Source organism: Schistocerca serialis, chromosome 2 (assembly GCF_023864345.2).
Source record: "Schistocerca serialis cubense isolate TAMUIC-IGC-003099 chromosome 2, iqSchSeri2.2, whole genome shotgun sequence".
Classification (NCBI taxonomy): Eukaryota; Metazoa; Arthropoda; class Insecta; order Orthoptera; family Acrididae; genus Schistocerca; species Schistocerca serialis.
The window spans coordinates 446,498,078-446,520,548 of record NC_064639.1 but is presented as its reverse complement, the minus strand read 5'-3'; the positions used below and the strand labels follow the sequence as shown (position 1 = coordinate 446,520,548).

The 22,471-nt window shown below is 40.7% G+C and overlaps 1 protein-coding gene across 1 annotated transcript in view; it reads left to right on the top strand.

Moving 5' to 3' along the window:
* The window catches only part of LOC126456064 (venom carboxylesterase-6-like), a 78,577-nt gene extending 76,723 nt beyond the window's left edge, over nt 1-1,854 (top strand). Inside the window, exon 6 of the mRNA XM_050091818.1 lies at nt 1,796-1,854. Within this exon, the coding sequence (XP_049947775.1) occupies nt 1,796-1,854 (59 nt within the window). The remainder of the gene's footprint in view (nt 1-1,795) is intronic.
* Nucleotides 1,855-22,471: the final 20,617 nt, after the last annotated feature.

The following is a 22,471-nucleotide window of genomic DNA, read 5'->3' as shown; positions in this document are numbered from 1 at the left end:
AACAAGTGTCACCTCTGGTGAGAGTAGGCCAACACTGCGAAGAGTAGAAACATGTCTCTTCCAGAAAATAGCAGGCTATCGCTAATGAAAAATAAAAAAATTTACTCCGCTAGTTACGTAAAGTAGAAGCACCATGTTCGCTTAGTGTTCTGACAAAAGGCTTAATCGAATACAAGAGTTCAAAAGAACTTCCAATGTGGATTGGGTAGAATTCACCATCAAGACCGTCGATATACCATTGGTGCTGTAATTTCCTGCAGGCAGGCAGCAAGAATGGAAAACGTCATTTGCAGGGCCAAAGACAAGAGAAGCTGACACAGACGTAACTTTCCAGCGTTCACCACACCAGTGTACAGCGAATAGTGCATGGCCTTCCCATGGAACGTTAATAGTCGTATCCAAACAGCTTACAAAACTTGCGAGTTTGGAAATCTGGTGATTAGGGTTAGGACTTTTTCGACATGGCATACATTTTTCGGTTAGACTGAAATGTTCTTTAAATACATACATATGCTTGTTATGGAAAAAAGTAAAGAAATTGCTGTAAATTGTTAAGTAATAATCTCATGTACGGCAGTTTCTGTCTCATAGAGCAAATTGTAGTAAGTAAATGGTCGTATTCGTTTTATTTTCATTCTTTCAAGAACTAAAGAACTTTTGCCAATCAATTTCTTTCTTTTCTGTTACATTTCTGAAAACTGCACATCTCATTTTCTATTCTGGAAAATGGCAAATTTCTACCTTCGTCGACCATTTCGCGTGAATCCATAATACGGCCTTCATTCTTGCGCAATAATTGGTTTGTATAGCCTATTGTTACTTCGTGCTTTAGCCATTCTGGACTCCGGACTGCAGCCAAGTGTATCGTTGTGTTATTCAATCCTTTTGAAGTTCAAGTAACTGCACAACAGTTCAGAAAAAAAATACCGAAAAGGAAGCAAAGTACTCAAGTAAAATTACAAAAGTAAGTGTCTCAACTGAAGTACAGATTAAAACCGGAAAAACACTGCAATAAATATTCCTAGGGGAATTACGTCAATCTTATTCACTATTGTGCGGCAAACTTTGTGCAGGTTTTCTTTGTACTGACACTCCAGAAGCAAATTCGACCATCGAACATTACAAGAATTCTTAGAAAGATTCACAGACAAATCTCTATTTCATTCTTCTACATAAGGAAGGACTACGCCAGTCGAAGCTACGACAAAAACAATGCAACAAAGCACACAAGCTGAAACTAAAAGAATATGACAAATCACAGAATCTATGGGAAGATTTATTGACAAACTTAGTTGGTACGTCAAAAGGTATTTTCGAAAGCCTCTTCACGGGTTGCAACACTTAAATTGTTAGCTTCAGACCTTTCCTTACCACCATCTATCTTGAGTGGACTGTTGTATATATGTCTGTAACTATTACTGCCAGAACTTCAACGTTGTGAAAAGCAGAATTGATTCAGTCGACAGCAGTGAAGTCCCTTCGATTCAGCTAGCTCGAGAATTAATCAAAATTTAGATTTTATTCCTACTACCATAATTGCTTTGGGGCAATCAGAAGCAATCACCTAGTGAAGTGGACACAATAAGTATAAAAATTGTTGAATAAATTAGAAAATTTCTGGTAATATGAGAAAAAGTGTGTCAAAGAAACTGAAGAAGCTTTTAGAATAAAGCGAAGTGTACCGTACTCTATGTTCCAGGCCAATGATTGTCGCTGAGTGAAAAGCTCTCTCTTAATCGCTTCGATTTGGATTCAAACGATATTGCTTATTTTTAATACGATCCTCTTATTTCAGGTGAAGGAGAAATGGGTTTTTCGGAGTACATGGCTTTGTTGGTTGATAACAGGAAGTAATTCTTCTTTGAAAATTTGTGCAAGTTACTGATTGTATTTTGCAACTCAGAGGTCATAAAATGAAGTAAAATTAAAGATATAAAAAAACATCGCACATTGATTATGTTAATGTTAATAAAAGCGTTCTACAATATCAAATTCCAAGGTTTAGTTTCCTTCTCATGACCATTTTATTCGTAACTAAACAATTCATTATCAAAGAGTGACAATGATTTACTTTTAGCAGAAATTTTGCATCACTTCCATACTGTTAGGTCATAATTTTTAAGTCATTGTGCATATTTTTGTAAATTTGCGGTCATAACTACATATTTTTGTGCATATTATGGTGACTTTTTGGTACTACAAATGTTAGCAATCGCCGCAACGAATGTAGTTCGTTTGTGGAAATTGATGAGTGTCTGAGTGAGAATAACGACTCTCCAAACAAAGCATCATTTTATATTTCAGCACCAGTTACTGGTTAAGAAGTTGGCATAGAAAGTAATCTAATTGGTACTGACATAAAATTGTTAGTTTTAACCCAACACCAAAAGCAAAGAGTAATTTAACCCTGCTACTACTAAACATTAAGTCTGCAGTTTTTAACTTGTTGTCATAGTTTGCCACAATAACAATAATTTTATTTTGTAATAATAATATGAATTCGTCCTGGATTTTCCATTGTTCTAAATTAGTTTCTATAGGCACATACTTTAATTTAGCCCATTGTTGTGCAGTAGTTTTATTTTGTTGAAGTCTGACGATGAAATATTAGTAATACAGTCTGCGATAAGGGATGTCTATTCTTGGATGCGGAATCCTATTGTTTTCGTGTTGAAAGCTTGTCTTGATATGCCGTCCACATCCGAAGGCACGGTTTCAGGAGCGTGTAACTAGTGTGCTTTGCTTTACGTGTATCATGGCAGAGAACCTTAGCTGAGTGCGTCATTCTCATGATGGCGAAGTCAGTGTAAATTCTGGACGTGATATTCTTGGGAAGATAACTATACTGAATAAGGGGCCCAGAATTCTATTGATTTTAGAGTTACGAATACCCGATTCTCGGCACCAACTGCTAATGTACAGAGCTACTACCAATGTACCGTACTTGTAATCACGTTAGATAATTCGTCGAAAATTAAAATGAGCACAATACTTTGCCTATTATTTACTCGTGATGCTCGTGCCCTTCTTGCACACTCGAAATAAATTTTAGACCCGTTTAATTTTGTATATCCTGCGCACACATCCCGACCGTGGCCACATTCTACAGAAGGTAGCCTCTCTCTCTCTGTCTCTCTCTCTCTCTCTCTCTCTCTCTGTCTATCCATCAATCTATCTATCTATCTATCTATCTACCCATTTCTCTTTTGTTTCTGTGTGAGCGTCGCCATCTTCAGTCACGCACGACGACGTCCCATTAACATGATGTCTGCACCTGTCTGTCACAATGATCATTTGAACACCACGCAAAAGTTGACTGTAGCAAACATGCGTTTCTCACGTGACAAGCTGACGACCTCAAGACTTTTCTGACCAGTTTCTTTGATCACAGTACTTTCCTAACCAAAAACATAAATCAAAAGGGCACTGAGCCCGAAATCTAATTGAGATATAAATTTGCATTCTAAAAATCGAAAAAAGTATTGTGTTATTAAAAAAAAGTGTGGTGACATCTTAGTTGTCCGAGGATTTTACAGTTTTGCAACGAGTCCAGATCGTCCGTATACAGTTTGGTTACCAAACATACTACTTGCCTCAGGGACGTAGCCGATTCCATACTGCAAGCCTGAAATGAATGAGTAGCACTGTTTGACGATTTTTTCGTTATGTTAGACCATTCTCCTTTTTTATCAGTTATGTTGATTTGCTGTAAAATTATGTCGTACCACAGTTTTCTGACCGTCAACGAATGTTGCTTTCTTACAAAAGTAGTGCTCTAGCATATGGCGCCAACACTGTGGGAGATACCCTTGACGAGGCGTTTCCTTCTAAAACTCCCGGTCGGCAGGTGTGATCCTAATCCGTAGACTCTCTAACTCGCTGACGTTATGCCCTTGGATTTTTTTGTGTGCGAATTCGCCGGAGATCAAGTTTTTCGAACAGCTGTAACTACATCAATGATCTGGACACCCGATTAACTATTCCATAACCTTAGTTGAGACAGATGAGTTGCACTGAGCGTGGATAGATTGGACTATGTGTTGCTAGGCCTGCGCGTGATAAAAGCAGTAAATATTGGAGAAGCCAACTGAAGAACGCTAAACCAAACTTTTTGAGACAGTTAATCACGTAATTCAATAAGTGTTCGTATATATTACTTAGTCCTGATCTTATAATACAATGGTGTTGTGAGCACCTTCCCATACATTCTGTGAACTAAAGATAAACTGTATCATTGTAAATGTGGTGTACACTTAAAACTCATACACATTTTCATAAAAGAGGCTTAATAAAGTCCAAGAAGATGAGGACCTTTCGTAAGAGTACATATTGTAGTCATATTGGTCGAGGGGTCGGAAAACATTTAAATTTCCTACACATATTAACTCACTAAAACTTCAGAGCAAATAATTATTTGGTGAGGTTACCGCCGAGAATTGATGAAGATTGTCACAAAATTGCGCTAAGTGGGGGGTAATGGAATATTACGTAACTGCGAGCAGAAACTGCCAAATAGTAAACGTTTGGTTTTGTTGTATATTAGGCTACTAAAATATGTATCACATCTCTCTGTACTAGCAATATTTGTAATTAATCAGCATGTAACTGTGTGAAAGACTTTCTATTTTATTGTGACAGGACAGTAAGAGTTTGTTCACTTGCGTCTGGGTACCCAGTGCAGAACCTGAGCACGAGTCTGCATTTCTTACCGAAGAACCGTGGACTCTAGTCGCGGAAGGACGCTTCACGTATGTCCCTTATATGTCTGGTGTCACTGACCTGGAACAGCTCGCACAAGTCATGAGTAAGAGAACAATACATCTCCAGTGTTTCTTGGCAAACACATAATCACCATCTAAAATATTATTTGAAGGATGTAGTTAATTCATAACCTCTTCCTGGGGACTCAGAAACAGATATAATATTTCGATGAATTTGTTCATAATTAATTTTCTGAAAGACAACGTTAACACTTAGTATGTGTAAAATAGGCTTATGTCAATATAGTGTGTATGAACGATGGTTCACGAGGAAGCAGAGTGATGGATGATATGTCTAATCACTACAAGTAACTGTTGGAATATCTAACGGCCATGTATGATGCTAAAGGAATTTTTTGCAACTTTATACACGGTCCAGTCACGTTAACGTAACCACCCCCTATGTTCGACGTCACTGTGCAATAGCCACTCACAGATGGCAGCTGGCAGATCGAGCAGCGAAGGGTACGTAATGCGTGGGAGGGGGCGGGGGGTAACGATGCAGTCGTTATGAACTTAAGGTTTTGGCGGCGAAAAGACTATTCCATCTAGTTTCGGGTGTGCAGTCGCAAGAATTCTCCTTCTTCTAATATTTCGGCTTTATAACGTTCAGCCATCTTCAGAGTGAGCCGCAAGAGTGCCGCTCCAGTGTTCGCTTAGTCCCTTTATACTTATGTGCCGCGCAACTGCGCATGCGGCCACAGATGCAAATGCGCCAGAGACGTTTCTCGGCAGCAGAGACGTGCACAATGCGCGAGTTACACCTATGACTCCGCAGGAGTAATAAACTCACAAAGACGTCGTCACAGTGCAGCTCACAATGATATATCGACATCCCAACGTAGATCGACTGCGGAGTCACAAATGTAATTCGCGCATTGTGCACGTCTCTGCAGCTGACAAACGTCTCTGGCGCATTTGCATCTGTGGCCGCATGCCCAGGTGCGCGGTACACGTGTATAAAGGGAGGCAGCGAGCACTGGAGTGGCAGTCTTGCGGCTCACTCTGAAGGTGGCTGAACGATATACAGACGAAATACTAGAAGAAGAAGGAGAATTTTCGCGGCTGCACACCCGAAACTTGACGGAAAAGTGCAGTCGTTGTTAAAATGCGGAAACGGAGCGATTTATTTGGAGTCTTCAAGGGCATGAACATTGGCTTTCGGGCCAAGGATAGAATCATTTCGGAAATGGCTAACTTTGTAAACTGTTCGTGAGTCGCCGTGGTTAAAATATACCATACAAGGCAAAATGACGCTATCCAGACCTGGCGCGGAGGCAACTATGGTGCACCATATATCATAGATGACAGGAGTGTACAACGTATGCCGAGATATGTAGTGGTGAATAGACGTGCAACTATTGATCAGCTGATTGCCCACATGAACCAAGAGGCTACCAACAGAGTCTCCTCAACGACCATTTAGCGAACGTTGCTGTCTATAGGCCTCTGCAGCAGGAGCCTGGTTCAACACTCATACTGACAGCTGTCCATCGCCGACGTAGGCTGGAATTAACACCCCAGTAACACAACTAGACGTGGCGATAGGTGCCCTTTTGAGATGAATCACACTTTATGCTCCATCGGACAGATGGCCGTTGGTGTGTACGACGTAACGTCTGAAAACAGACACCCTGCAACAATTGTCGAAAGGATCCAGGTAGGAGGCAGGAGCGTTATTAGAATGAGATTTTCACTCTGCAGCGGAGTGTACGCTGATATGAAACTTCCTGGGACCGAGACTCGAACTCGGGCGGGACCTTTGCCTTTCGCGGGCAAGTGCTCTACCAACTGAGCTACCCAAGCACGACTCACGACAAGTCCTCACAGCTTTACTTCTGCCAGTACCTCGTCTCCTAACTTCCAAACTTTACAGAAGCCCTTCTCAGATGGTAGAGCACGTGCCCGCGAAAGGCAAAGTCCCGAGTTCGAGTCTCTGTCCGGCACACAGTTTAAATCTGCCAGGAAGTTTCATATCAGCGCACACTCCGCTGCAGAGTGAAAATCTAATTCTGAAAACATCCCCCAGGCTGTGGCTAAGCCATGTCTCCGCAATATCCTTTCTTTCAGGAGCGCTAGTTCTGCAAGGTTTGCAGGAGAGCTTCTGTAAAGTTTGGAAGGTAGGAGGCGAGGTACTGGCAGAAGTAAAGCTGTGAGGACGGGGCGTGAGTCGTGCTTGGGTAGCTCAGTTGGTAGAGCACTTGCCCGCGAAAGGCAAAGGTCCCGAGTTCGAGTCTCTGTCCGGCATACAGTTTTAACCTGCCAGGATTTTCAGGAGCGTTATTGTCTGCGGCATATTTTCGTGGCATTAACTGGTGATTTCATCATTCTGGAAGGCCAATGGATCAACACAAGTACGCCTCTATTCTTGGGGACCTTTTCCTTCTCTACGTGCAGTTTGTTTTTACTACGCATGCTGGCTTCTTGCAGGAGGAATATGCAACGTGCCACACAATTCACAGTGTACGTACATGGCTTGAAAAGCACCAGGACAAAGTTACCGTACCACCAACCTCCACGAATTTAAACCGAATTCAGAATCTGTTCAAACTTGTTTGAAATCTTATGGAACTGCTAATGTCATCAGTCCCTAAGCTTACACACTACTTAACCTAAACTATCCTAAGGATAAACACATACATCCATGCCCGAAGGAGGATTCGAACCTCCGCCGGGATCAGCCGCTCAGTCCATGACTGTAGCGCCTTTGACCGCTCGGCTAATCCCGCGGGCCGAATTCAGAATCTGTGGGCCCATCTCGATCGGGCTTTTAGCGCCATGAATCCTCAAATGAGAAACTTAGCACAGGTGGCCACGGCGCTGGAGTCGGATCCCTGTCGGTACCTTCCTGAACGCCGCTGACGCTCTTGCTTCATGTCGCGCAACCGTCCACACAGCAAAATGTGGTTATTCAAGCTTTTGATACGTGGTCTCGTTAATGTTACTGGACAATGTATGTTGAAGATGTAGGCTAACCTCACAAGTAACCACAGATATCTGAATCCCATTCCATTACGGTCTACTAGACAAGTAAAAAGTATTGAGAGCAGAGACTGTGCTCTAGTTGAATCTCCTAAGTGTAATACTTTTCTGTAATCAGGTGCGTGCCTACTTTACCGTAATATTTTTGAATACAGGTCACGGGGCGCTATCTTTAGATTCACGAGTGAGAAACTTGGACGAGAATTTTGACGAGATTGTGGGTTGTGATCTAAGACTGCCCACGAGGAAAGAACGCTTGGATGGGGCGCTTTCTGTGAAACAGTTTTACTATAACGGCAGCGAGATCACTATGAAAGAAAACTACACTACAGCTCTGGTAAGTCACTGCCTCCCCGTACATAGCAGCTACCGCAATTGTGCAGTGATGCTATGATCGCTCGAGAAAGTCAGTAGATCAGTGAGTAAAAGCAAACATATAAGGTAGGATATCAAATGCAACTCAGAGAAATTAATGAATTTCTTCTGGATACAGAAATGTCTTTACGGTCACTGAATTAAATTCTGGGAAGCATGAGGAATACCTCGCACTCTGCTAATGTACGAAGAAAGTGCTGCTAAAACGACAAAAATCAACAACGGATACTTAACATAATAGCATCAAAGTTCTAACGTATTATTTTAAATCTGACCTGGTGACCGCTACTTCCGTTGTACTGGAAAGAGAAAGATTACGAACTGATTTCTTTCTAAAGTGATCGCCTGAGAGCTGCCCTGTAATGCTTCAAGTTTCGATGGCAGAATTTAGATATTCGATTCTATTTTAGTCCCATGATGGCCTTGTAATAACAGTTAGTGACCACAATGTAAGTTTTATGTTATTTGCCTTGTTCTTATTACTTCTCCTCTTACGAGACATCTTTGTTCCTTGTTACAGTTCGATTCCCACCTCTTTTTCGTGGAAGGAGTTGATGCCGTCATCAGGAGCACGGCTCGATATTCCTCAGAGCCTGTGTTCTACTACGAGTTCTCGTTCAACGGTCCTCTCAGTTCATTCCCTGGTGGAATGGGTAAGCAAAATAATACCACTAAAACACATACGTAATGAAGTGTCACTATAACTGCCATCATAATAGCTGTGTTATGTACTATAACACTTTGACAACCACAATAAAAAAGAAAAGAAAAGAAAAGGCGTGAATGAATCTGAAGTTGAAGGTTGTTTAAACCAGTGCACCAATTATGATGAATTACGGCCGCAACATGTCACATTGCGTCATTAAGTCACTTTTGATTAGCTACATGGGCATAACGAGATATGTTCAGCTGTTTAGCTTACAATATGGTCCGTTAATAGGGTTAGCTCTAATAGAAAACTCAAAATGAGATGTGTCCTAAGGTAAAGTACTGTATCAGTCTGCTGTTGCTAAAATCTAGGTTTTGAAAGTTCCATTTGTGGTGAAAATAGTGCTACGTCCATTTTATTGTGCTTGTAAACCAGGATGCACTGGGTTAATTGTGAACAAACAGCATTTTTCGTTGCGACAAACTCGGTGATATAATTTTCTTGCTAATTGAAGAGGTGAAAATGTATTGAATGTAAGGATCTTGTGCTGCGGCTGCGGGCATTGAATGCACACCACTCGGAAATACGCCCTACCTTTGCGTAGTTGACACTGCTCTCGAAAGAAACCTGTGAGTGAAGAGAATCGTTCGATGTGACAGAAGTGCAATCCTTCCGAAAAGTGCTGTAGTTTTCAATGCTAGGCCATGAACAATTGTCAACGCGCGAACCATTCAACGAAACATTATCGATAAGGGCTTCCGGAACCGAAGGCCTACTCATGTACCATTGATGTCTGCACGACACAAAGCTTTACGCCTCGCCTGGGCCCTCAACACCGATACTGGACTGTTGATGACTGGAAACATGTTGCCTGGTAGGACGAGTCTCGTTTAAAATTGTATCCAGCGGGTGGACGTGTACGAGTATGGAGGCAACCTCATGAGTCCATAGATCATGCATGTCAGCAGGGGACTATTCAATCTGTTGGATGCTCTGTCATGGTGTGGGGCGAGTGCAGTTGGGAGTGATATGGGACCCCTGATACGTCTATATACGACTGGCGGATGACCCGTACATAAGCATCCTGTCTGATCACCTGCATCCATTCATGTTCATTTTGCATTCCGACGGATTTGGGCAATTACAGCAGGACAATGCGACACCCCACTCGTATAGGATTGCTGTAGAATGGCTCCAGGAACACTCTCCCGAGTTTAAACACTTCTGCTGTCCACCAAACTCTTCAGACATGAACATTATTGAGCGTATCTGGGATGCCTTGCATCGTGCTGTTCAGAAGAGATATCCACCTTCTCGTGCTCTTATGTATTTATGGAAGCCCTGCATGATTCACGGTGTCAATTCCCCACAGCACCACTTCAGACTTAAGTCGAGTCCATGACACGTCGTGTTGCGACACTTCTGCATTCTCGCTAGGACTTTACATGATATTAGGCAGGCCTACCAGTTTCTTTTGCTCTTTTCCAATTTTCTCCACATAGAGGCCTGTATAGTTTCCAGTAGTGTCAACGGGCCTTCCAGCAAGACCAAGATAATAATTTTGTTGAGAGTGTATTATTTACTATCATCGTGACTCTTCTGTCAGTTGGAGTCTGCGTAAAACAAATGGGACAGTGGATCCCCACTGGTGACAGACAGTTTTGGTTTAATTCTCCAAACTAGTTTCAGCCACATACCGCCGTCATCAGTGGGTTTCTTTACTCTAACACACACAGGAAACTAGCACCGTTACAAAACATTACCTATTATTAAATTTGTACTGTTTGATTCCAGGTACAGTGTTGTGTGAACAGGTTTATAATACGTTTCAACTTTAAAGTCCTGGAATGATTACTATGTTTGTTGCCAGTTTTACAGCATGTTATCTTAATGGCACGAGCGGCCGTTGTTAACAAATACCGATATGTGGTCTTACAAGCGTCAGTGTTATTACTATTGGAATTTGCCGTAGTGTTGTGAATATAATGTTGTTGGCTGTTAAGTTGTAATGTAACCATTACATGTACCCACGTTAGTTGGTCGTCTTTTTGGTTCTCTAAAACACAGAAAACCATAACACACTGCCTGAGCCGTAGTTCAAAACATTACACCATCCATGCACACAAACGCATGTCCCATCTCACAGAAAGACATAAGTAAGAAACAAATGTCGACAGAGCTCCTGCTACAGCCTCAAAACGTTCTCGCAATGTGCGATACATCTCGCGACGTTTGTCAACAGCGAGATGGAGTAATGTTTTGCATTACAGCCAAGGCGAAAAGTTATGTTTCTGTCTGTTTTTAGAGCAACAAAAAGCCGACCAACTAAAAAGAGTACATCACATGAGTAGGTTACAGCCTAACAACTACCAAAATTGTATGAGATATATGCAACACTACAGCAAATTCCAATAGTAATAACACGGACGTTTGCAAGCTCACATTTTCGTGTTTGTTAAAAACGACCGCTCATGCCTTTCAGATAATACGGTGCATACCGAAGAAACGGGAACATACACTCCTGGAAATTAAAATAAGAACACCGTGAATACATTAACCCAGGAAGGGGAAACTTTATTGACACATTCCTGGGGTCAGATACATCACATGATCATACTGACAGAACCACAGGCACATAGACACAGGCAACAGACCATGCACAATGTCGGCACTAGTACAGTGTATATCCACCTTTCGCAGCAATGCAGGCTGCTATTCTCCCATGGAGACGATCGTAGAGATGCTGGATGTAGTCCTGTGGAACGGCTTGCCATGCCATTTCCACCTGGCGCCTCACTTGGACCAGCGTTAGTGCTGGACGTGCAGACCGCGTGAGACGACGCTTCATCCAGTCCCAAACATGCTCAATGGGGGACAGATCCGGAGATCTTGCTGGCCAGGGTAGTTGATTTACACCTTCTAGAGCACGTTGGGTGGCACGGGATACATGCGGACGTGCATTGTCCTGTTGGAACAGCAAGTTCCCTTGCCGGCCTAGGAATGGTAGAACGATGGGTTCGATGACGGTTTGGATGTACCGTGCACTATTCAGTGTCCCCTCGACGATCACCAGTGGTGTACGGCCAGTGTAGGAGATCGCTCCCCACACCTTGATGCCGGGTGTTGGCCCTGTGTACCTCGGTCGTATGCATTCCTGATTGTGGCGCTCACCTGCACGGCGCCAAACACGCATACGACCATCATTGGCGCCAAGGCAGAAGCGACTCTCATCGCTGACGACGACACGTCTCCATTCGTCCCTCCATTCACGCCTGTCACGACACCACTGGAGGCGGGCTGCACGATGCTGGGGCATCAGCGGAAGACGGCCTAACGGTGTGCGGGACCGTAGCCCAGCTTCATGGAGACGGTTGCGAATGCTCCCCGCCGATACCCCAGGAGCAACAGTGTCCCTAATTTGCTGGGAAGTGGCGGTGCGGTCCCCTACGGCACTGCGTAGGATCCTACGGTCTTGGCGTGCATCCGTGCGTCGCTGCGGTCCGGTCCCAGGTCGACGGGCACGTGCACCTTCCGCCGACCACCGGCGACAACATCGATGTACTGTGGAGACCTCACGCCCCACGTGTTGAGCAATTCGGCGGTACGTCCACCCGGCCTCCCGCATGCCCACTATACGCCCTCGCTCAAAGTCCGTCAACTGCACATACGGTTCACGTCCACGCTGTCGCGGCATGCTACCAGTGTTAAAGACTGCGATGGAGCTCCGTATGCCACGGCAAACTGGCTGACACTGACGGCGGCGGTGCACAAATGCTGCGCAGCTAGCGCCATTCGACGGCCAACACCGCGGTTCCTGGTGTGTCCGCTGTGCCGTGCATGTGATCATTGCTTGTACAGCCCTCTCGCAGTGTCCGGAGCAAGTATGGTGTGTCTGACACACCGGTGTCAATATGTTGTTTTTTCCATTTCCAGGAGTGTGCATAGAAATCATTGAAGGACTCTAAAGTAAAAATGTATTACCAAACTGTTCACTCAGTACAGTAACTGGAACGAAAGACTACTCATGTATAGACGTTTTTCGTACTTTTCGCATGTTTTATAATAAATAAACTTACTGCTAGCGGCTGTATTTCACCAAAACTAGGTTGGGGAAGAAAATAAACAAAAGTGGTTTGGCTGAAGGTGGACCCACGATTCCACATTGTATTGTTTACTGGTGAGGATGCATTCACAAATCACAGGGAAGTATATCTGAGAAGAATGCACTAGTTCTCATCATGAAACTCACACTGGCTTCGTCAGAAGTTCAACCAAAGACAGTGGAGTATGAACGTACGGTATCGCATAATCGGACAGCACGTGATCGGTCCGTTTTCAACTGATGTTGCTTTAAATGGGAAAAAGTGCACACTCTTTCTGATATCTACTTTACCGTTGTTGTTAGAAAATGTGCCCATGATTCTTCACTAGCAAAACATGCATTAATTTGTTTTATTTCCAAAAAATGTCGGAAGAGGCGTTCCTATTTACCGGTGTCCATCACGATCGCCTTACCAGTAGGTTATCTTCCGCTGTGGTCTTGTAATGTATGTGGTGGACATGAGATGGGGACTTCTGCAGGTGTGAAGTGATGACTTTGGATATTTGACATAAGTGATTTAACCAGTGCTACAGAGTGTACGAAAGTGTCTCGATGCGAATGGTTCTCAGTTTAAACCTATTCTTTATAAAAATCACAAACAGTAATATTACGGCACGGAATATTGTCTTCATTGCTTTTTTTTCACAATATTGGTTTTACCTTATGTCATGTATCATTTTAATGTACAGTTTTTCCACTGTGCAAGTACAGCATATGCAAAACAAATGGGAGGAATAATTTAAATTTTACTTAAAAAATAAATTTTATGCAGGAAGTTCCAGTAAGTTTGTGACTAAATACAGTCCTTGGAGAACATTATGTGATCTCATTGATATCTGGCTACTTGTCAAACATAATGGAAAGAATATCAAGTTAATTCTCTCATCTTTTTCTGAGATGAATTATTTTCGGGGCATGCTTTTAAATCTATGTAAAGTTAAACGCAAAAGCGTGACATTGTCTTAAGCCGATAATGCAAATTTCCTTGGAGAGTGGAAAACACTTTCGGGTGATGAGCCATTCACCGACCGAAACCAAAACAAAAAATCCCTACATTTAACGTATTTTTACGCTGTGGTCTCCTGTTAGATCTATGGCCAAAAGTAATATAGCTCCATAAACAAAAAACGTGATTCCTGTATCTCGGTTATTATTGTTCAGAATCTACGGATTAACGGTTACATTTTATTGATCAAATAACATTAGCAGAACTTTGCTGATATAACTTTATGTATGTCTAGGGGCAGCCCATGCTGACGACATACATTATCTTTTCGCAACATCGACTCTTGATCCAGATTCGGACGGGGGTATTGTCCGGGCTCAGATGACAGCTATGTGGACTAACTTTGCTAAATACGAGTGAGTACTATTATTATCACCTTTCTATACCAATTTTCAATTGGTTGTAATTTAAAGTGAGAGTGGCCACTTATTTCAGGCGTCACCACGATCAGAACATAATAATCTGCACAAGGGCATCGATAGGAGTGTTCTATGAGTGATATGCAGTAAATGCTACAGAATACAATTCCAGTGATCAAGAGCTTTTTGATTTCATCATATTAGGCGTCTCATTTTTCAGCTGCATTTTTGTGACAAAAGTCAAAATCGTCATTTAACATACTGAAAATATTAACAGCGCGTCTAACTACAGCAGTAATAACATATCAAGCCGTTACCTGATAGAAGACTGAAATACATAGAAAGTTGCCATAAGAGAAGAATGAATTGTTGTTAGAAGTGTGACGTATTATATCCGAGCCTTGTGAGGATTAACATACAGAGGAACACACCCTTAGCACCATATTTTTACTCGGAGACTGGTTATACATACGTTACGAGGGACACAAGAGAGAACGATAAAACTGTCATCGAGGGACGGATGGATGATTAGAGTTTCAACGTCCCCTTGACGTTGGGTGACTATAGGCGTTGCTGAAGGAGAAAGAAATCGGCCGTTTACTTTCATTGGAGCCATCCCGGCAGTGGTCTTGATCGAGTAAGAAAAATATGACTGGAAAATGCTATTCTTGTTATCAAAACCATCAGTTTTCAAGAGGAAGTAAAGTCGGGTGTGCCGCCTGACGAGAAAAGGTATCCTCTCAGCATTCGTATATTACGTGCTTGTCTATTTGGTTTATGGGACAGAGACGTGAAAGGAGTTCGGCATATGCCTAAACAAGGACGGGAAATTCACATCAATGCAGACCGATGTACAACCGCAATTCGGTGTAGCGTGTATTTAGTCGCGACACACTGAAGTACTAACGTGCTTTGATTCTTACATTTTTATGGTGTGCGGTATTCAGCGCGTATTTCTGTTTTCCATTAAATTATTTTCGGTCGAGCACATCTATTCGTATCACTGTGTCTACGAAACAGATGTAAGGAATGGATTCAAATACATTGATTTAATTCCAGTTATCAGAATAAGACTTTTCTCTCTTCATCTTTTGCACAAATCGTGAGCGAATTACGGACAGAGATACAGAAACACTTATTTCCAGTGTTTTTAAAGCACGACACTTCAGCTGATGACAGCATGAAACAACGTGATCTGACGGAAAGTAACTGGTATGGCGTCATCTATCATGGTTCCATGTGCTTACGACATGCAAAGAACGTAGCCTACGTTTTCTGAATATAACGAGAACGCAAATGACAATCTCAACTCTAGAGACGCAAAGAACCTGTGGCCACCGTAACAATGCTCATAAAAGCTGTGCCGTAGTATATTAGAAAATACTGTATACCGTTTCATGAAAAATCCTACAGAACGCACTAAATTCTACAATGACTCCCTCACGGTGCCCGAGACAGCTGAGTGCTGCTCAGTCCAGGGCATCAGTGTGGGACGATAAGCGGCCGTTGATATCCACTACTGCAATGTCGGGTAGTCACTTGACCTTCAGGTTGCTCGATGTTCACAAGTCTACGCGCAAGTCGTTATTCTTTTGCAATTGTAAGTACGGATGGAAGGCTCTGGTAGCTCTCACGAACTTTGTTCTGCCATCAATAAAAATATTACTCCTTTGTGCATACCCGTTCTCAATAACTTTCAACATACTCAGCAAACGTGTCCAAAACTTTGTTCCATTAGAACATCAAGATTTCGAAGTGTGCAAAGATATTATTACAGATAGTTAGCATATGATCTCTGAAGCCACAGTTTAATGACGAACAGAAAGTGCATATCGGTGAACAGCCTCATAATCAAGTGATTCTTCGGTTGCATCAAGGAAGGTAAAAAACTAGTTACCCATCGGAAAAGTAAATCATAGCGCTATTTCTGCATGGAGAAGCTGAACCACCCTCCCTAAGGATCCAAAGCTCATGCAAAGGATTCCCATCTCTTTTCATCTCTGCAGGTACACATGTGCAGTAGATTGTTCACTACTTACACACAACTTGTGGCTCCGTCAGAAAATCACTTCATGGTTTTCATCCATATATCTTATCAAATGTTTTTACACAAATGGAGAATTTATTGGTTACCTTGCTGAGAATTTAAAACCTCACGAGAGCTGACACGCGGAATTTTGCCATCAAGTACAAGAGCTACTGGTAGTGATACTTCGTTGGTAACATCCTAACGTATAATATCTGATCTCTGGCAGTAACGATAATTTTACTGAAGCCTTTCGATACTACTGACAAAAAGGGACAAACACTTAACGCATTTCAAGATTTCTTCACACGCAGATGTCATATTAACGAATCAATCATTAACAAAACTCAAAGGTAGTTAGAAATGAATAACGTTATAGTAATGAAAATGTTTTATGAGCAATGCACTATAAGCTTTAATATACTTTGAAACAAAACTAATCTGTACACTCAGTGGTTCCACTGTATCTCACTCGAAGTCTAATGAAATGTCTTCTATTTCTGTGATTGTTTACTGTTGGCAATGACATAAATTGCCGGATGGAGCGCTTAGTAAGCCACAGCAAAAATCAAGGAAAGTAAATTTAAATGTACCTTTAAGCCTCCATCTCTTGTCATGGGTATGAAAACAGTTATATTACTGTATCCAAACGATAAGTATTATATTACAGTTTTTACAGGTTAAATATTTTTGATATTTTACGTATTTAATTAAGGAACCAACGACAAGGGCAGGTTACCATAGAATAATTGAATGTTTCCTGACAAATCACAAAAAGCTGACAGTAGGTCAGATGAGTTCCCAATCTTGAATATTTGCTACTTCATGTCCATTTATGGCGTTATATGGTCCCTCGTAAATGTTTAATTTTTTTGTTATTGTTTGTTGTTGTTATGCATATAAACTGGTTTCCTGTTCTTTAACTTGCGTGTGTGTCTGTGTTGTAATGTGAGCCTGAACAATACGAGCAGTTTGCTTCCGTAAACGCTGTCTGCTGAAACGAGTCGCCAAATTGGATCGCGGAGGACACGGCTTGTGATTTTGGGGGGATATAACTCGGCCTCGCTTTACCAGGAGCTCATTTCGTCTACGCATCTGACGATGCCGACTCTTCTGATCGACGTAACATTCAAAGTGCTCGTTGGACACTATGGACCGGCAGTACACCCGTGGACTGTTCGATAACAGAACATGCATTACGGTATACAACTGAATAAGCCGTATAACACGAAAGACAATTGTTGCAACAAGAGGAGTAATATGTATGATGGGATATATATTGCTTAAGCAGATATAACCAATTCTCTGATAAAAATTTATTACAAGCACAAAATTTTGCACAGTAATAGCCCACAAGGTTTTAAAGTGAAGCTGCATATGCAGTGTAATTATGGCAGTAGCAATGAGCAAAAAAAATATTCCTAACACTTGTAAAGGTAAAATTTGTCAAATGTTACAAAACAAGTGACAAAAGATAATAAAGATAAATGTCATAATTTTCCACGTTAGTAATGAGTGGCAAAGAAAAAGTAAAAAGTAATGTTATCTGTGTGCACACAACTACGAAATTTCACTGCTTTACCGGACTACACACAGAATACAGACCATTACTAACCTACAACAAACGTATGTAATATAACAAATTAACTACAAACACATTTCAGCACAGGAAAGAACCGTGACTGAACTAACTAAACAAAACGATACTGAATGCATTCAGAAAATTAGCTGCAAGAAATAAATCAGGGTAGAAAGGAATTAGTAACTTGTCTGTCAGAAGAATCATCCTTGAAATATCATCTTACGTTAACAAAGAAAATGGAAAAGACATAAATACTTAAATGGTACCCCAAAGTAAACTTAACTTTCTGATTAAATAATGCTGTAAATGACGAGTTTTTGCTTCATCTTCAGCATTTTAGTTTGAATGAACCAGGAATAAATGATGGAAAAATGGTGTGGTTAAAACTAAGTAACCAACGCTAGGTCTCAGTGTACTGAACCCGTATGAATTCTTATTTCGTTCCTCAGTCTTTATCACATTTCTTATAATTATAAACTTATTATTATCATATTACCTTTTAACACCATTTCTTCATATACTTTTACATTCATGCTCATATTTCAACCACTACGAATCAAATTCTCTGTTTCAATATCACATTTCTCCTGTGTCAACATCCCACAGTACCACACATAATTTGTCAACCGCCACACATTTCATCTTACCTATTCAAAACCAGCAACATTACAAACACAGCCAGAAAACCTAAATACAAGCTAAACCATAATACACAAAAAAAAAATTAAATTCCTGTGGCACACTAAGCAGAAGGAAAACTCATCTTCATCTAATCTGATCATTCTCCAGCCTTAAAGCTTCACTTTGCCACATAATTTTTAGCGAGGTGGCCCAGTGGTTAGCACACTGGAGTCACATTCGGGAGGACAACGGTTCAAATCCGCATCCGACCATCCTGGTTTAGGTTTTCTGTGATTTCGTTTGAAACAGCAAGGCCGATGTCCTTTCCTATCCTTCCCTCACGCGATGGGACTGATTAACTCAAATCAACCAACCACCCAAGCACATTACTTTGCTTACCTAGATTCATTGGACTCCTGAATTATATTTTCATCAAAATTTGCTGATTCCTAAAAGGAAAAGTTATATAACTCGAAAAGAATGTTTTCACAAGTAAATTTACACACATAATGTCGTCTTACAACATTTAAAGACAAACTACAAAGTCATGGCAGGAAAATCAGATTTAAAAGTAATGCTTATACTACAAGAAGAAAAGCGAACAGGACTCTGTAAATCCTTCTTTTCTTTCTTAATAGCCCACGCAAGTTTTACAAATTTTTCATCATTTACTTCTATCAGCTGAGTAACAATTAATCCCTTCTGTGGTAGACATAAATCCCTTAAACAAATAAAAAGATATTCAGATACATGGCAAAGTACTCTCTACCAAATACCATATATTCTTTAGATTACAATGCAATATACGGAACTGAAAGGGCAACAATAAAAATTACAGCAATACATATTCCATAATCAACTGACAGTCAACTGGTCCAAGAAGTTAGCTATGTACAAACATACTACATGAAAAATGTTCATTAAGTATTCACAGCTTTTCTTCTTTTCTATTATTTCGAAACACAATAAATTTTCTAACCGTCAGGAAACATTTGTAATTGAAGCCGTCGGCCATCTTGCCTTATTCTCTAGAATGTTCACCAACACAACACAAGTTTCATTGTTCATCAGATATCCGAATGATAATGTCAAAAATCACTAACATCGCCTCGTCCAGTAAGTTTTCTTTCGATTCCTGTGAGCTGACCGCGCATGGTATTTACGTCCCGTTTCTGTTGTTGATTGTTTTCATTTGAGCAACTTTAAATTGTTTATCCAAACCCCTTCTTCATTGGAAGACAAATTTGTGATTTTCGCAGTAAGTTCGTCAACTTTGTCAGAAATAGTACCCCGTTGATCCTTCTGTATTTCCGATTGTAATTTCAGTACTTCGATTTGTTCACCTGTTTCGCGAATAGTAACATCGAGTCACTCCTTCTGTTCCTTTACTTGAGTGATCCGGGCATTCTGCACTACACTATTTACTTCGCCTAATATTTCTTCACATGTTTCTCTCGACGGGACATCCACAACATTGGTTCATTGTCGATGATAAAATCCGCTACAGTTGTAAAAATTATTGATTTCTAAAAAGAAAAACTCTGCCCGATTTCAGGACATACGTCCCATATCAGGTTCATCTGAAAAATTTGAAATGGATAATAATAACTATCCACATGATTAATATAAACAGAAGCAACGGAAATTCTTAGAAAGAACGTAAAGCATATTTATTAAAATGTGGGTCTACAGAGGATGCGTAAATAAGGTTAAAATAGTTTAAATTATGTTAAAATAGTACATCTATGGTACGTAGGCTATTTTAACACATTTTAATCTACTGGGTGATCAAAAAGTCAGTATAAATTTGAAAACTGAATAAATCATGGAATAATGTAGATAGAGGGGTACAAATTGACACACATGCTTGGAATGACATGGGGTTTTATTAAAACCAAAAAAAGTACAAACGTTCAAAAAAGCCCGACAGATGGAGCTTCATCTGATCAGAATATCAATAATTAGCATAACAAAGTAAGACAAAGCAAAGATGATGTTCTTTACAGCAAATGCTCAATATGTCCACCATCATACCTCAACAATAGCTGTAGTCGAGGAATAAAGCTGTGAACAGCACTGTAAAGCATGTCCGGAGATATGGTGAGGCATTGGCGTCGGATGTTGTCTTTCAGCATCCCTAGAGATGTCGGTCGATCACGGTACACTTGCGACTTCAGGTAACTCCAAAGCCAATAATCACACGGAATGAGGTCTGGGGACCTGGGAGGCCAAGCATGACGAAAGTGGCGGCTGAGCACACGATCATCACCAAACGACGCGCGCAAGACATCTTTCACGCGTCTGGCAATACATGGTCGTCTTTTTTGTTCTAATAAAACCCCATGTCATTCCAAGCTTGTGTGTCAATTTGCACCCCTCTATCTACATTATTATGTGGTTTATTAAGTTTTCAAATGTATACTGACTTTTTGATCACCCAGTATTTTAACCTTTGTTATGCAACCTTTATGGACTCAAATTTTAATGCACGTGCAGTGAGAATTTCTGTTGGTCCTGTTTAGCTTTGATTATCTTAATTATGTGGATACTTAGTATTATTCATTTACAATTTAGCAGATGCACCTGCAGGTGAGACATGTATCCTGCAATAGGGTAGTGGTTCCGTTTTCAGAAATAAACAATTTTTACAATTGAAACGGATTTTATCATTAATAAGAATTCTTCTTTACTTCAGTGTTGATTGTTTTCAACATCTGAAATCATCTCATCTACCCTTTTTTCTCTTTCTGAAAGTGTTTCGTTCTGCTGACGCTCGTCTCATTATTATGGAACCTGGTGTCAATAATATTCATTATCGTTTGGAATTCATCATCATTGATCTCTTTCCTAATTAGAGTTGTTGAATTCTCTTGATCTCTTTCCTAATTAGAGTTGTTGAATTCTCTTTCTGTGATTTTACCTCTTCCTGTGACCTAGTTTATTCTTCGTTTTACTTTTTTATCTATTCTAGTTTCTCTTCTGGTTTTCTAGTGTTTTCTTCCTGTGGCCTAATCATCTCTTCCTGTTTCTCTTTCAGTGACCTAATACTTTCTTCCTGTTTCCTGGCACTTTCCTGAATATATGCTATCGTCTCATTTTGTGGATTTTTTATCTGTAGCAACAATTCTGCAATACTGACCTTACCAGAGTCCACAGTAATGTCAACAGAAGGCGACGCAACACTGACTGGACACGAAAACGTAACTTGTCCCAGATAGTAAATTAGTAAAAATCCTGCATATATATGAAATCTAGTAAAATATCCACTACAATGACCTTAACCTGCACAATTAATTTCCATCAAATCGCAAAAATAACGGTCAAATCAAACAAAAACAAATTCCTTAAGTTGTTACAGGAACGTATGTACAACCACTTAGATTGCACAAAATTTTGTCAGTTGACCACGGTTTCGACTGCACTAGGGCAATGTTCAACAGAATAAAAAGTTACGTGGAATACATGTAATCACACCATGGTTAAAAACGTCTGAGCAAAAATGTTGTCGTCAAACAGAAATCCCGAACACTAAATGACATACAAGCGAACGAGTAACACTGCACTATAAGAATAAGATCGGCTGACAAAGTATGTCAAATCTGAACTAACCTTACTTAAACTGACCCTGATAATAATTTTTTAATTCAGGGCGTAACGGTGAATGATTTTAGACGCTCAAAAGTGATGAATATTAAAATACAGTGGCGCAGAAAACTAACTAAGAAAAAAAAGAAGAAAAAAGATACTTACCGAGTGCAGTGCTGTGAAAAGCAGCTATGCTATGCACATCATGCTTTATTTTGAACGACTGTGATTCACTCATTACACTGCAGCAACACCCAATTACCAAATTAAATTTTCCTGAGTGAACGGTGGGAAGAACTAAGCTTACTAAATGATGACAAGAACGAAACATTCAAAAATTATGTATTGAATTATGAAACTCATTTCTTAACAATTACAACAGTCTTTACAAAATTCATTTCCAATTAAAAAATATTACTGTGCC